We start from the raw sequence: 16486 nt of genomic DNA on the forward strand, positions 1-16486 counted from the left end.
TCAAGGAGAACATTGAACTTGATAAAAATTTATGTTTTGACAAAAACATATTGACCGATTCCAGACTCGCCTTCCGTCAGAACAGTAGAACTGATATTTAAGTGTTATGTTTTCCCGCCTGTATCTGATTCAGTTTAACTACCACACCACGTTTAGTGACGAACGTGTTACTGACTTGGTATAACGGTCAGACGTAATGTATATAAATATTGAATCATAACGTATTGGGATGATATTGATATCGTTATAAATGTTATTCGACACGTGCACGCTACACAAACTTCGTGGTTTACCACGTTTATGACGGAATAATATCCCTACAAAAATAGAGATTTGGAAACAAATAGAGTGAGTGAAATAAGAACCACGTGCATGCAATATTCTAAAAGCAATGATAATATGTAACTATTATACTTACAGAAGCGCTTAGATGTCTATTAATTCAAAAATGTTTCATTGTATGTTATCAAAAACATAGGACTACAGTCAACCTGAAATTCGGTACGTTCTAACTAAATTATATTGCAATGGTCGACCTCTTTCAGCTATCGCATACGTTTATATATCATAATTATGATTAATATGTAGTTACCAAATTTATATCGAAACATTTATTGTTAATGTCAATTAACTTTTTTTATCAGTACAGCGTGTCGCGTTGAAGGTCAGGACATTTAGTATATGTTGACATCTGATATCTATCTTGTACTGTTATAGTTATGGAGCGATTCACAAAGTACAACCAGTGATTGTCTACAAATACATTAAATATAATTCATATAAAAATGACCTATACGCCACTTTGTTCTTTTTTTAATGTTGCAACAACGTTTCATTCCGTAGCAAACTTTCTCTCCATTTACCACTATATGTGACGTCTGCACACTACCAAGATAGACGAGTCGTATCACCTTTGCAGGATTTGTGTAGAATTAAAAAAAACCTACTTTATCTATATAAAAATCTGACAAATATTCAAATAACCTAACTACCCTAAACCTCTCCTTGCAAGACACGCACATTCCAGGTCCATTTACTTCCTCACAATACTTACTTTCAGTGATAACTGTGGGCTTTAGATCAGCCCTACGTTTTCGTTGGCATATCGTGATTTTAAGTTATTTATAGATCAAGGCAATATGATTTATATCAATGTATCTATAAGAAATATTAGAAAGTAGATAACGTAAAGTTGAATGGGGAGAGTAAATACATTCATGTGTATTTTACGCTGCTCTTCAAGGTTGAATGTTTGCTGTATATGCATCTTGGTGATACGAGAAGCATTTGACTGTGATAAAGGAGCTTATTTTTGAGATAAAATCAGAATTGTAAATTCCGGTGCTCAAAAGACACGCATGCATACGTCCGTAGCACAGATATTCACATATGCTTCTCTATCAGGTGCACGATCTAGTCGAGAACCTTTGGTCATTGGTCTAAATAAAACCTCTTAACAAATGCAGTTATATAATGTTTTAGCAACTGTAGTATTCCGTATTTGCATATTACAAAATTATCTGCCCTTGCAGTAGGTATTGTTTAGGACGCCATGTGTTTGCGAGCGTAACGTCATTTGTTCAGGGAAAACGACGTGAATTGCGTTCACAAAATAATGACGTGCAAGTACATAGCAAACCTGTCCTTTATATAGTAAATTGTATCAAAACGGAATGATGAATCTATCCCGTTTAGACAGGTGTCCTTTACACATTATTCAGTTATATAATTAATTGTACCAAATGGGATTAATGAATCTATCCTTTAATGACAGGTGCCATTTATACATAGTTCAGTTATATAATGAATTGTACCAAATGGGATTGATGATTCTATCCTTTATAAAAAGGTGTCCGTTATATATAGGACCGATGTTCTTCATTACTAGCAGGTTTGATTCTAAGGCATTAGTCGTGTGTTGCCTATTTGGTCACCAAAGACAGCAGTTGTGCGAAACAACGGTCTCAGGTATTAGCATCTTGAATGGCAGGGATATAAAGCTGTAAAAAAGAAAAGAAAACAACGTTTGCTTTAAAACTAAGGCAAATCGTGAAGTATGTGATATCATATATGTGTTATATATCCCGGGCTGAAAGGAACTCACATCAATATAAAGATAAGATATCTTCTGATAAATGGTTAGGACATAAACAGTCTCCTATCATAGTACGAGGTCATAAAACAGATGTAGATTTGAATAAGACCACACTTCTTTTAATGCGTATTCGAACTGCCTTCCATAACAGAGTTCAAATGAAATATGCCCTACAGAATCAGGTTAAGACCTCAGGTCACTGCTCCATATGTACATCTACAAATCTAGCCAGATTATAGCACGTAAAAAATACAGGTTCTCGTCAGAAAACATGACCCAGAAAGGCAGGCCCCACCCCCGGGCTATAGGACTGTAAATATTTACCTGGCGAGATTGATGGGCTGTATATCATACGTGAGGGCGAGTTCTATTTCAGTAGCTTCCTTGTGCCAAAGCCTCACCTTCGCTCTAACAGGCAAATAAGAAACGGTTAAACCAGGATACTTCATGATGAGGTTACTCATAATTAACCTTTTAACTATTGTTTTTTATCATCAAAAGTAATAGAAATAATTAGGCAAACGCCATCACTCACAATCAACATGCTGAAGACAGGTTATAATATGTTGTTAACATTATTTAAGGAATGATTTTTATTTTTTGTTGTTTACTGGTGTGTAAACTGCATTTTTTGTACAGATATTTTAAATGACGCGCGTCAGCGTGTCATGTTGAAATATCTGTACAAAAAATGCAGTTTACACACCAGTAAACAACAAAAAATTAAAAACATTCCTTATATTTACATTTCGACCGACCATTTCATTTAAATTTAGTGTTCCGGTGAAATAAAACTTCGTTTTTTCAACGTTATACGATTGATGGAACAGCTGAGTAATTGATGGAATCGCGAAACAGCTGGCTCCAATTTGGTGGGAAAATGTGTCAAGTTCCGGGAGTAAATAAAATATAGTTCCACAATAACTTAAGCATTTTTAATCCATTTCTTCCATATATTTTCATTTTTTTATGTTTTTAATATTAACACAATGCTTTCCATTGCATTCAAACTGATGTTGATATCGAACCTTTGTCATGGCATATATTTTGGCCTAACCGGATGCGCATTCACATAAGGGCGGAAGTCAGTGTTTCGGTTTGTGTTCTTGTGCAGCAGCCCCTCTGCGTTTACGCAAGTGTAAACGATTGCCCGGTTAGTAAGGTTATATAGGAAGGTGAAAACGGAAATGTAAATATTACAAGATGTCTTCATCATCTACATATGTTGGTTGGTCTATTGTAACATGACTGTATGGTCCAATCTGTACTACATTTTGCCTAATTTGTTTTGTAGGGGTCCAATGAAGATTGTTTTATCAAGGACAACCTTCAACATACTTTCACTATAATAATTCCTTTTTATAGAATGCACGACTACTTTTCTACAATGTATAATCAAATGCTGAGACTTCTAATTCGATACATACTAATATAGTATACACAAGTGTCTATGGGTCAGTATAACATTTTAAATAATCTATACGCCTTTGCCTAGTTAATAAAAGTGTCATTGGTGTTTTTTTAAAGAATTATAAGGTGATTCAAAGACATGTTATTTTGTCCGTAATTAATCAAAACTCTTATATAAGAATTTCATTCTGGTAATAACCCTTTACAAAGTCAATATACTGTTTCCAGTTTTATAAAAGAATGTTTTTGCATTTACATGTTTACTTTATGTTTTACCATCCTACCCAATTTGTTCTAATTTTAACAACATTCTCCTGTTTGCTCTCTTTCTTCTTCTCCTTTTTCCCCTTTCTTTTCGTTTTTGTCTATCTATCATAATTTCTCTCTTTCCTATAATCAACACATAATACTGTAACACATCTTATTGACAAAATTATAAACTGTAATTAAAGTACATGAAAACAAAGATTGTTCGTTCCTTTTTTATAATATTTGCTGTTTTAATATATATATATGTTTATTGTACTACCCTTATTGTATACAGATATGAGTTTGGTGAAAATAATTACAATTACACTTAAGCTTTATGCAACCTTATCAATTAAGACAGTAATGTGTGTGAATGCAAGTTTTGAAAATAAGAAAGTACTCTGTGGGACTGTAAGTGCAAAGTGATATGTGAATGTAAGTGTATGAATGAATAAAATTAGATATTTACTAAGTAATCAAGTGCTATATGTTAATTTAAATTTATGGATAGATAAAATGTTATACTTAAAGATTTAGAAAGAAAGAAATTTAAGCTTAGCATAGGTATTGATTATACAAATTGATAACCTGATTAACAACATATTTTACTTCTAAATTCGAAAGTGGATAGCACATATTGACTAAAGTATAGTCATTTGTACGTTTATCCCAGGTGTATGGTGTGACTTTACCTGAGACTGATCTGTTCAGGATAACGATAAGGAATCAGATGTTAGTACTTATGTATGAGTTATCTGGTTATATTTTGTGAGCGTTGAATCACTTATTTACTTGCCAGCAGACCCATTATGAACTAAGTTCACATGCATTTGGAGAGATATAATACGCTTTATGTGAAAGTAAAAATTGAAATTCAATACTTTCAACAACCCTTAGTATTCAAAGCGGAGTGAATTGGTTCAGCATTTGCCCCGATGTAACCATTTGATTCATTATTCACTCTAAAAGTTTAAAGAGAATTGCCATCATCAGCTATTTTGTACACTTATAATTGAAGTTTCTAATGGAATCAGCTAAGGGAATCAAGTGCAGGCGAAAAGCAAAATATTCTAAATTGGTTTTCCATTATTGTCTTAGATTTTATGAAACTCGTCTCGAGGTTTTAATTTTTCAAGGCTCGCAAAAATAAGAACTTCTTAGACTCGTTTCATAAAATCTCATATGAAATGAACACTCATATAAGATCCTATATAAATATTATATGAATTGTGCATTTCTACTTTTAAAATATGCGTTGATGTACAATGTATGCTCCTTTCGTTTTGAAATCAATAGTCTAGCCCGACACGATGTCACTAGGGTTATCATTCCTATCCATGAATGTGTGGCTGTTTTATGAAGGCGCCAACTTGTATCATACATACTACATTCTAAAGTAAATGCTTTACTTGGTATGATGATGTAATCATAATTGACATATTGTATGCATTGTACACGTCCACTGTCAAAGAAATTATTCAAACTCTGGAGAAAATACCACACTAATTATAATCTATTCTGATATAGTACTTAATCACATGTATATTATTGCCTGTACTTTTACAGTATGTATAGAATATGGGTCAGTTAAATGATATCAACGAAATCCAGATAACATCATTTTTGTTTTACATCTGTTTTTCACAACCTTATTTGAGTACGAAATGTTATTTGATTATCTCATTCAATATAAAAATGTTTTAAATAAATATCTAAGAATGTGATTTAAAGTAAAGACACATCGACATGAAATTATTGCTTACATTTAGATACATATGATAATTAGCCCACTGGATATTGATGAGAAAATGTCCATCATATCGAATGTACAATATACTTAAAGAACAAAATTCACTTTTATTATAAACAATGTTTGGCATACATGTACTATATTGATTATTTTGATAATATCAAATAAATATATAACCTTTTTGTTTGAAATTTGGAAATATTCATTCATAATCATCCAGATCTGCATGGAAAAAGTAGAAAAACACATTAAGTTCAACTCAAATTACATAATTTATTTTAAATGAAATATACTACATGTGTTACTTTTTAGATGCACATTTTTTAGACTGATAAAATTACATTATTACATTTACATTTTTGATATATCATGAAAACATGCATATTCGAACTATTTACAAATCTTGTGAGAGCTAAGTACATGTAGATATCACTACAAAATGTATAATTCTATATCTTAGGATCTAGTTTTACAATGTGTACACATTTCGTTAATTCTTTACTACACAAGATTTGTTAAGTGACAAAGGGATTGAATTGAATTGTTGGACTAATACATATATACCGAAGTCAGAATGTTATTTACAGGTAAACAATTCATGACCAAATGGCAAAAATAGTGCCAGTGTTGGGAAATAGTTAAGGAATACAAATAGAAACAGATATCTTGTCCCATTACTGCTCATTACATTTACAGCGGTTTTAGTGGTCAAACCTTACTGGAGTAATGCGCTACTACTGAGTTTACATGCATCCCCAATTCTCCAGGGGTAATTATCCCTGAAGTTATATCCACCCCGTAAGGAATCTTTGTATTATTATGTCGGATGTAATTGTAATATTCTTATTCGTCATATTATTGTTACGGAATACCCCTCACTTTGTAATATTTAGGGGTCTTTGCCGAAGCACAGGGGCAGGAAATCATGCATCATGCAAAATAGTCGCTATGTATGTCGTGTCGATATTTTCACTAGATTTTACTTTATAAACAGAGCAAGCTCGGTTGAAGTGTATTATAGTGACAGAAACATTTACTAGTAAATTGATACGCATGTCATTTAAAAGTATTGGAGACTTTTTGATATGCATGTGTATATTATGACGTGATATGTGCAAGAGAACACAGATTTTACCTAAGAAATCAATAGTATATATTATGGAAATATGGGTTAGCATGTAATAATAATAGTAAAACATAAAATCATCTGTTAGTTAAAATAGTAGATAAATTAAGCAAATTTATAAACAATCACAAAAAACCATCACAGAAAATATACACTGTACTTAAAATTATCAGAGTATTATGTATTGTAGCATTATGTGTGAAGACAGGTCACGGAGGTATCAGATTATCATTTATACATCGAGATTGTACACTTCATATTGTAATTATAGGAAATTAACTTTTAGATATACATGTACACTGATTATATAGTTTGTTTGATTGTGGTTTAGTCGTTCATATGAAGGCATATGCATGACAGCTTTTTAGGATTATATGTATACATTTTTAAGAATTTAAATACTTTGCTTTCGTTGCAATTGCTTCTAATGTATTTTGTATGTTATCTGCTAATAAAAATGTTTGTAATACCGATCCCTATCCTATTCTTATTTTGTTCGGAATCCGTATGTAATAAAAACAAAACAAAGGTTCTGGAGATTTTATAGTAGAATATTAGACTGAGTTTTCCGAAAAAAACCCAAACATTCCTTGGTCCAAAGTTTCGCAAATTATGTGTATGACAGATAAAACCGCACAACACAAAGCGTATATATATACAAAGTATGTGTATGACAGATAAAACCGCACAACACAAAGCGTATATATATACAAATTATGTGTATGACAGATAAAACCGCACAACACAAAGCGTATATATATACAAATTATGTGTATGACAGATAAAACCGCACAACACAAATCGTATATATATACAATTTATGTGTATGACAGATAAAACCGCACAACACAAAGCGTATATATATATACAAATTATGTGTATGACAGATAAAACCGCACAACACAAAACGTATATATATACAAATTATGTGTATGACAGATAAAACCGCACAACACATGGCTTAAAGGGTATATACATGTATATACAATTTATGTGCATGACAGATAAAACCGCACAACACATGGCTTAAAGCGTATATATATACAAATTATGTGTATGACAGATAAAACCGCACAACACATGGCTTAAAGTGTATATATATACAAATTATGTGTATGACAGATAAAACCGCACAACACATGGCTTAAAGCGTATATATATATAAATTATGTGTATGACAGATAAAACCGCACAACACATGGCTTAAAGGGTATATTTATACAATTTATTTGTATGACAAATAAAACCGCACAACACATGGCTTAAAGCATATATATATACAATTATATAATTATTCATTTTCGTTAATAATGAGCATGATTGAATTAACGAACATTGGATCAGAAGTTTGTTCAATCATCCTACGCCAGGATACATAACATTTTAAACCACTGATTTTCAAACAATGATGAAGTAATGGAGTGAATAGTGATATAGCTACCCTATTATGAAGAAATAACAAAATGCACCTGATACACGCAGTGACTTTCAAATGTAATGTAACCGGGTAGGAGATCTGGTTTGTAATAGTCCCCGGTATGGAAATAAGAGATGAACACATCCAATACAAATGACCTTGCCTACTGATAATTATGATATTTGAATTTTAATCGACGCCATATTCACATGATTTTATAGTGGTTACATAAGGAACATTTTGTGTGAGTTTGGTTTTGATCGGACTCTTGGAATCGGGGAAATTCTTCAAAATACAATTTACGAAATTGTCAAAAACTCCTTTGTAAATTATAAATTACGTCCAAAAAATATTAGTGAACCGATCTTAAATATGAAGAGATCAAAATCATCACATACTGCAAACCTCTGGAAAAAAAATTTAAAAAAAAAAAAAAAAAAACTGAAAATAGTAACAATTGGTAAAATTTGACCTCTAGCGAACCTTTTAATGAAATATATTTTGCATTAGCAGGTAAAGAAATAAAGTTCGATATAGAAATTCCTTACAACATTATATTATCTTCAGATTTTAAATCAGTTTTATACTTTTTGAGTTTTATCTTTTAAGTCATGGCGGCCATATTTGATTTTTTACCTACCTGATTTTATTCACTGCACATATTAAGATAAATGTCTTTAATATTCTGAAATAGTTTTTATCCTATGTCTTTTTATTTTACTTGTAGAGCGTAAACAAAAACACAATACTATGTTAAACATTTTGTTTTTAAATGTTAAAAAACATTAACAGGAAATGCTACCGAAAAATCAAAGACATCAAATTCAACCGAATGACATTCTGCATTTATCTGTAAAAATTATATTTTTGCAAAAAAAAAAAAAAAAGGTTAACTTTGACCCCGCAGCGAACGTTTTTATTTGACCTTTGACCTAATTACAATATATTAAAAAGATAGTCTTTAATACGATATGCATAAAACATCACAAATATTTGCTGTATCTCAAACGATTTTCGAGTTATAACTGTTTTAAACTTTTGAGGTATGACGTCATAGCGGCCATATTTTGGATTTTCGACCAACATGAAAATGTTGCGGTCACCCCTTCAACTCGTGCTATACAACACGACAATAAGTTCATGAGCATATCTCTTACCATTTTGTAGATTTTTGTACACAATTTTAAATACAGAATAATTAACTTTCATAATGTATTATAATAATAATAACAAGAGGCCCATGGGCCTTAACGGTCACCTGAGTTAGAATATATAATGAAACAAATAATGAAAAAAATTAAAGACATATAAACACTATATGCTGGGCCTTGAAGTTGGTAAGTGATTTATAAATTTGACTTTTTAGACAATGAAGAGTATTTGCTTCCATCAAACCTGTGAACTTAGAGGTATTTTTTTTAAATTTTAATCATTTTGACCCTGTTTGGTCCTGCCCCTCTGGTCCCCCAGAGGGTCATCAAGGACGGATATGGATGTTAAAATGCTATATCTTAGGCTAATAATTCTAATCAAGTTTGACTAATTTCCTACGGAAATTGGGCAAATAATGTTCACAAATATGTTTTTCTTATATAAAGTAAAGTAAACTTGACCCCTCCCCAGGGGGTAACGTGAGACCCCAGGGTCATATAATTCACAATTTTTATAAACAAACTTTAAGACCTTTTCATCTATAAAGTGTATTTGATTGTACCATTTCCAGAATTTTAAAAGAATATTTTTGAAGTTTTAGCCTATTTGACCTTTTTTGGCCCCGCCCATCTGCCCCCATGGGGTCGGCCTGGACCAATATATGGATATGATATTAAAATGCTATCTCAGGCTAATAATTCTAACCAAGTTTGACTCGTTTCCAATGATAATTGAGCAACAAATGCTCATAAATGTGTTTTCTCTATATAAACTATAGTAAACTTGACCCCCTCCCCAGGGGGAAACGTGAGACCCCAGGGTCATATAATTCACAATTTTTGTAAAGGACCTTAAGACCTTTCTATTTATGAAAAGTATTTGATTCTACTTTTTCCAGAATTTCAGAAGAAGATTTTTGAAGTTTTAGCCTATTTGACCCTTTTTTAGCCCCGCCCCTCTGCCCCCAGGGGGTCAGCCAGGACCAATGTGGATATGATATTAAAATGCTATCTCAGGCTAATAATTCTAACCAAGTTTGACTCGTTTCCAATGAAAATTGAGCAAAACATGCTCATAAATGTGTTTTCCCTATATAAACTATAGTAAACTTGACCCCCTCCCCAGGGGGAAACATGAGACCCCAGGGTCATATAATTCACAATTTGTGTAAAGGACCTTAAGACCTTTCTATTTATGAAAAGAATTTGATTCTACCATTTCCAGAATTTCAGAAGAAGATTTTTGAAGTTTTAGTCTATTTGACCCCTTTTGACCCCGCCCCTAAGACCCCTGGGGGTCAGTCATAGAAAATTTGTTAATAGGATTAAATGGCCATGTCATACTGATAATTCTGACAACATTTGACTCATTTCCTATTACAAATGACCAAATTATGCGCAAAAATGTGTTTTCCCAATATAAACTATAGTAAACTTAACCCCCTCCCCAGGGGGAAACTAGAGACCCCAGGGTCATATAATTCACAATTTTTGTAAAGGACCTTAAGACCTTTCTATCTATGAAGAGTATTTGATTCTACCACATCTGTGAGTAGAGAAGAAGATTTTTGAAATTTTACTCAATTTTACCCCTTTTGGCCCCTCCCACAGCCCCCTGGGGGGTGGGGACCATATAATTCACAATTTTGGCCTTATGCCTTAGAAGGTTTGTGCAAAATTTCATTGAAATTGCTTCAGCAGTTTTGGAGAAGAAGTCGAAAATGTAAATTGTTTACGGACATACGACGGACGACGCACGACACACGACGCACGACGCACGACGCACGACGACGGACAAAAGGCGATTAGAATAGGTCACTTGAGACTTCGTCTCAGGTGACCTAAAAATGCTATTGAAGGTATCTTCAAAATTAGAACTGTTCTGAAATCAGAATGATTTTTAAATGTTCCAACAAAATTAATATATTGTAGTTTACGCATTTTTGGAGAAAATCAACTTTTTGTGTCCCTGTTTCCCCGATACAAATATCAATTGTTGCCATACTTGGCAGGTCTTTATTACTACGGTGTTTATTTTCGTTGAAAACAAACGTTCTGACGCTCTTCGGACGGTTAAGTTCAGTTTACGAATTTAAAGTCAACAAAATAAGCGAAACAACATCAATATACAATTCATTTTCAGCATTTGTATTGACATTATCCAGACATAGAGCTGAGTACTAGACAATTAGAATATCCTGTAGCAGTTGCAACGGGAAAATTGCTATGATATCAGTACGTAGATGTTTATTTTTTTTTATTTTGAAAAAGGATTACACACTCATTCGGTTTAGTGAATGTATCTTTTCTTGATGATCAAAGAAGCGTTTCTCTTTGAGCGAAATCATGTAAATGTAAAGTGGAGGATTTTTTTCAAATTTATCCGAATTGTGGGAAATATCGCAGGGATGGTGCCCGGAAGGCAAATGCCAATTAGCTTCACTCTCTAAAATTGAAAAATAAATCTGTTCCAATTTCCTTACAATACCAAGGCGGTCATTGCGTTATCCTGTTTTAACTATAGGGAATGACAACAACTGGTTATATCACATAGAAACAACAAAAATATGTATCACTATTATGTTTTGATTCCAAACTTCAAGTACTTTCAGTGCTTTGATTAACAAAAGGAGAACACGTCCTTCTGCAAATCAATGGCTTGTCCGCCCTCGTATTCCGTATACTACAGATAAACCGCCATATCTGATAACATGTAGTAAGTTTTAAGATTAAACACACTGGCGGTAATGGCGTCCTCCATGTAAGTATACCTCTGTTTATAACCATAAAGAATGTACTTTTTGTTGTGCTAGATGAGGCCAGACCAATATTTGATGGCGAAGACAGGATCTTACAATTACCTTGTTATAGTTCGTCCTTCCCGTTACAATGACGTCCATGGCTATTTTGAGACTGATCACGAAAATGATATTGGTCATTGATAACCTATTGTCATTGGTAAAGAACAAAACCTCCTCCAGATTCGCGTAAATTACATATAAAATGCTTATGTAGATATTAAAACCTGTTTTATCCTCATACATATCCAGGGCGCAAATAATGACAAACGTTATAGGACTTCATTAATGATATATTTCAAAAATGTTTTTTTTATTCTGTATCATTGTTGTAACTGCCAGACACTGGCATAAACTACACAACAATATTGATAAAATACATATTTACTGAATTATTACAGTAAAGGAATCACAGTTTGCATTGACAAAAATAACGCATTATTAAATTGAACGATCGCATAAATTAACTTTATATTAACATGAACTTTTAACAATTATCAATATCTCTGTCATTATACACTAACAGGTAAAAAGATAAAACATTAATGTATATGCTTGTTTATTTAATCGTTAGAAACAGCACTGGTGGTGGTGAAGTCTCATGTTTAGACCAAGCTAATGTACGCTTAGGCGAGAAGGAAGTATACGCTATCTTGGCGGCGGTAAGACGAATATTATGTAATATAATACTGTAACTGATAACACAGCTTCAGTCAAATAGATCATATTTGCTTCTTTTATCAATAATGTAAATAAAGAAACGCATGTATCACAAACTAATATATATAATGTTTGGAAAATCACTTAATAAATAATATCTATTAATTTTTTTTATATTATTTTTACAATTTTATACACTGTATTATATTTGTTATATTCATTTATTAATTGAGAGAAAGTGTACGTTTTGTGATATATAATTATGTAAGTTGTATGACGTCATCTGTTTTAACGGTATATTATTAGTCACTTTAACGTCATAATAACAACCAGGGTTATTTAGGGAGGATAGTCGGAGTACCCGGAGAAAGCCACCGACACCGGTCAGTACCTTACAACTGCATCCCAAGTGGACGGCTTATGGTCATATGTTGGGACATCTTATTCACTTGATCATCGCTTACCCGCAAAGTGGATTTAAACAAACTTCATTTACAAATCCTTAGATGTGAAGATAGTGCCATTTAACAATAATCTATGTTTCCAAGATAATTATGCTTAGGCGTATGTTGTCGGTAAGACTGATAGACTGACACGTTCATATATAATAACAAAAAGAATGTAATATGTTTGTTTTAGATCTGTCTGATTGGTGTTCTGTCAGTGATTGAGAAGCGAAAGGATGCTTACCAATGCTGTCGAGGGAGATGGAAATGTTTAATGTTTGTATACATACTTATTCTATTACCACTTTATATAACATTCCTTCTCACATTGCCTTGTGTAAGTCATGAAATATACACTTTTAGTCATTGATCATTGGAAATATTCCTCAACAGAGTCTAAATGTTCTATCTTTACAATGATCTTTAAATTTTAATATCTTTAACGTATGGTTTTTGCAGTATAAAATAATAGATAACGTTTGATTAACAAATTTATTGTATAAGCTACAGCTTATATTGTGTGAAGCGTACAAAATCAATGTTTAATAATGTTTTAATAATATTGCAGATGAATGGTCAATTCTAAGAGACTGTATTGACATGGTTTGGTATTTGTAGACCTGTTAACTTACTGGACGGAGATCAGGATACCCTCGGCTATGCAGCTGCGTTTGGGTGTACGTCCTCCACTATATATATATATCAATTATGACAATTTACAGGACACAGGATTCATTCTTTGACTGGTCAGCGCTGGTCCTATGTAAGTATCAGTAACATGAATCGCTGATCAGAATATGTTACCATATGTAATAATGAGAATATTTATATCATTATAAATTATTCTGGAACGTATAATAAAACCAGATAAAATCTGAAAATTTGGTGTATGTTGGCACAATGAAGTTTGTTAAAATATCGTATGAGGGTATCAATTCCAACAACTTCAAAGTATTAACATTTATGCATTTTTGTACATTTAGAGGAAGATATGAAAGCAAACTAATTTGTTTTGCTTATATATTCGAAATCTTCTTAGATAACCACTTAAAGGACAACATTTATAATAATTATTGATATATGTATATGTATGAGCTTACAAATACCTGTACCATTGACATAATTGTAATGTATATTTTGATGTTTTATGATATGACATGAAGGCTTCTAGCCTACGTCCATTAACTTCAATTAAATCAATTAAATCATATATTGCTAAACGACAGCTCAGGTTACTTTGTTGACGGCCGTACCTGTATTTATCGATTATGGTTATTGTGAGAACATTTGTGATTTTGGAGACAATATTATGTTTTAATAGCATAAACTCTTACCTATGACAGTCGAACCTAAATTAATAACTACATAATTAAGGAACACACACACTCCTTTACACATTGTAATAAAAAAATAACCAACCAATCAAACCATGGTAATTATATACGCGATTAGCAGCACAAGTAACTACTAACTGTTGAAGTCAAGATACGGTAGGTCGCGGCGGCCATCGCAACCTTGAGAATATCGCTATTGGAAACAGATTAATTGAGACGAATAGAACCACAATTGACAATTCTTGAAATTAAATATTGAATTGTCAGTAGTTAACATTTGTTCCCATTTCGCTTTCAGTTCTGCTTACCATACTCTTGTCCATTGTAATTGGGTTAACCTACTATCCCCTGTTTGTATGTCTGACACCTAGCTTGAGATTCGTCCATTCCACCATTGGTCTGGGCTATTCTACTCTATGGTAATATACCTTTACAATCTAGCACAACAACATGTAAAACGTATGTGAATCATTGCATTTCAATCGTTATGGATACATATAAGACACCAACTTAACGATTGACATTAAAATATTATGGAATATATTAAAATGTAAAAGTGTGCTATAAAACAAGATCATTTTAATTCATTGAAGGGTATTACACTTCTCTAACATTTTAATTTATCAACATAGCCAATAAACGTCATTTTGAATTCATTTGAGTGTTGGATAAGACATCACCTACTCTTTACAACTAGTAATAATGGTTATCTTCACCTTCTGATTGTAGGCTCGGTCTAACGTCGTTAAGAATTCAGATTTATGTAAAATGTTACAAACAGTCTGAATGGGTAAGTAAGTTGGTTGGGTATATTTAAATTTCCAATATAAGTTAAGGTTATCTTCGGTTATTTTCCCATGAATAATTTAATCTTACATGGTTTGTTTGTTTGATTTATTAACGTCCTATAACCATCGGTTATTTTCCCATGAATAATTGAATCTTACATGGGTCTGTCAAGTGGACAGGGATATCTCAACCAGAGTGAAATATTTTGGCTAATCAACCCGAGGCTGGCTGAGGGTTGATGATCAAAATCTTTCACGAGGGTTGAGATATCCCTGTCAACCTGACTGGCCCATGTAAGATTCTTTTTCTCACAAACTTTAACAAGAAATGGTGCAAATTCAGTCGATATAAACGTCACTGTGCGTAAAAATAGTCGCCGATTGTATTACTGACGTCATTGTCTAGCGCGTTTGATCTGTCTTTCATCGGGATAGGGAAATTTATCTTTTCTCTAGCAATCACACGATAACCCTGTCAAGTATGAAAGAAATGATGTGTGTGAAGTGATAATGTGTTTTAGGAGGCTGCAGTATGATCGTGATATGTCACATTATAATAGTGAAATAACAAGTGATCGTTGTTCTTCATTTCTATCAAACTCGAGTTATTTATTTTTTTTTTAGCTATATCACTGAAGCATGCCGCCGAAGACACCAAGCAAACACCCCACCCGGTCAACTATACTGGTTTTTCCATTGTTAAACATGTATCGTTATAGGATAAACTAGTTTTCACTATCACAATGGTGCTATTTCACTGAAACATATTGCCAAAATCACCTACATTTGTAACAGCACACCCCAACTGCTAGCATTATACTGACAACTGGACAACCTGTCGTCCCACTCCCTTCAAGCTGAACGTTAAGCAGGAGCAAAACAACATTACTTTTATATACCTTGACGTTGCGGCCACGGAACTGAAGCCAAACACTTCCTCAAAGGGGCGGCCTGTTTACTCGAAGTCAGACGTTAGAATTATGAATAAAGTTTGGTTTTCTTTTATGATCATGTAATGATTTTAACGTCTTTTGTTCAGTGAAAGGGTGAGCAGTAAAACTGATTTACGTAAAAGATGTTGCTTAGTCCACGTGTGTATTAACTGGGTAACACGATTCCCTTCGACAGTAAGTCTTCAAATAGATACATGACAATTGTATACATATTCTCGTTGAAGACTTGATATGTAGTTGTTTTGATTGTCTATGTTATGATTTTTATCAATATTGACTAAAAACGGAAGACAATGACGGCATATTACT

The 16486-nt window shown here is 32.8% G+C and overlaps 1 protein-coding gene across 5 annotated transcripts in view; it reads left to right on the plus strand.

The window, feature by feature from the left end:
• Positions 1-16486, plus strand: part of LOC138315670 (stimulated by retinoic acid gene 6 protein-like) — a 94322-nt gene that overhangs the window by 53058 nt on the left and 24778 nt on the right. Inside the window, exons 1-6 of one of the 5 annotated variants that reach the window (XM_069256855.1) lie at positions 11905-11959; positions 12571-12658; positions 13296-13378; positions 13721-13865; positions 14735-14855; positions 15166-15226. The exons of 1 other annotated variant lie outside the window; for it this stretch is intronic. In XM_069256855.1, the coding sequence (XP_069112956.1) occupies positions 13811-13865; positions 14735-14855; positions 15166-15226 (237 nt within the window). In that variant the 5' untranslated portion in view covers positions 11905-11959; positions 12571-12658; positions 13296-13378; positions 13721-13810. Of the gene's footprint in view, positions 1-11904; positions 11960-12137; positions 12157-12570; positions 12659-13295; positions 13379-13720; positions 13866-14734; positions 14856-15165; positions 15227-16119; positions 16352-16486 lie in introns of those variants that run through there. 3 more of the 5 variants (XM_069256856.1, XM_069256860.1, XM_069256859.1) reach the window with 3 other exon arrangements.

Source organism: Argopecten irradians, chromosome 2 (genome assembly GCF_041381155.1).
Source record: "Argopecten irradians isolate NY chromosome 2, Ai_NY, whole genome shotgun sequence".
In the NCBI taxonomy this organism is placed as follows: domain Eukaryota; kingdom Metazoa; phylum Mollusca; class Bivalvia; order Pectinida; family Pectinidae; genus Argopecten; species Argopecten irradians.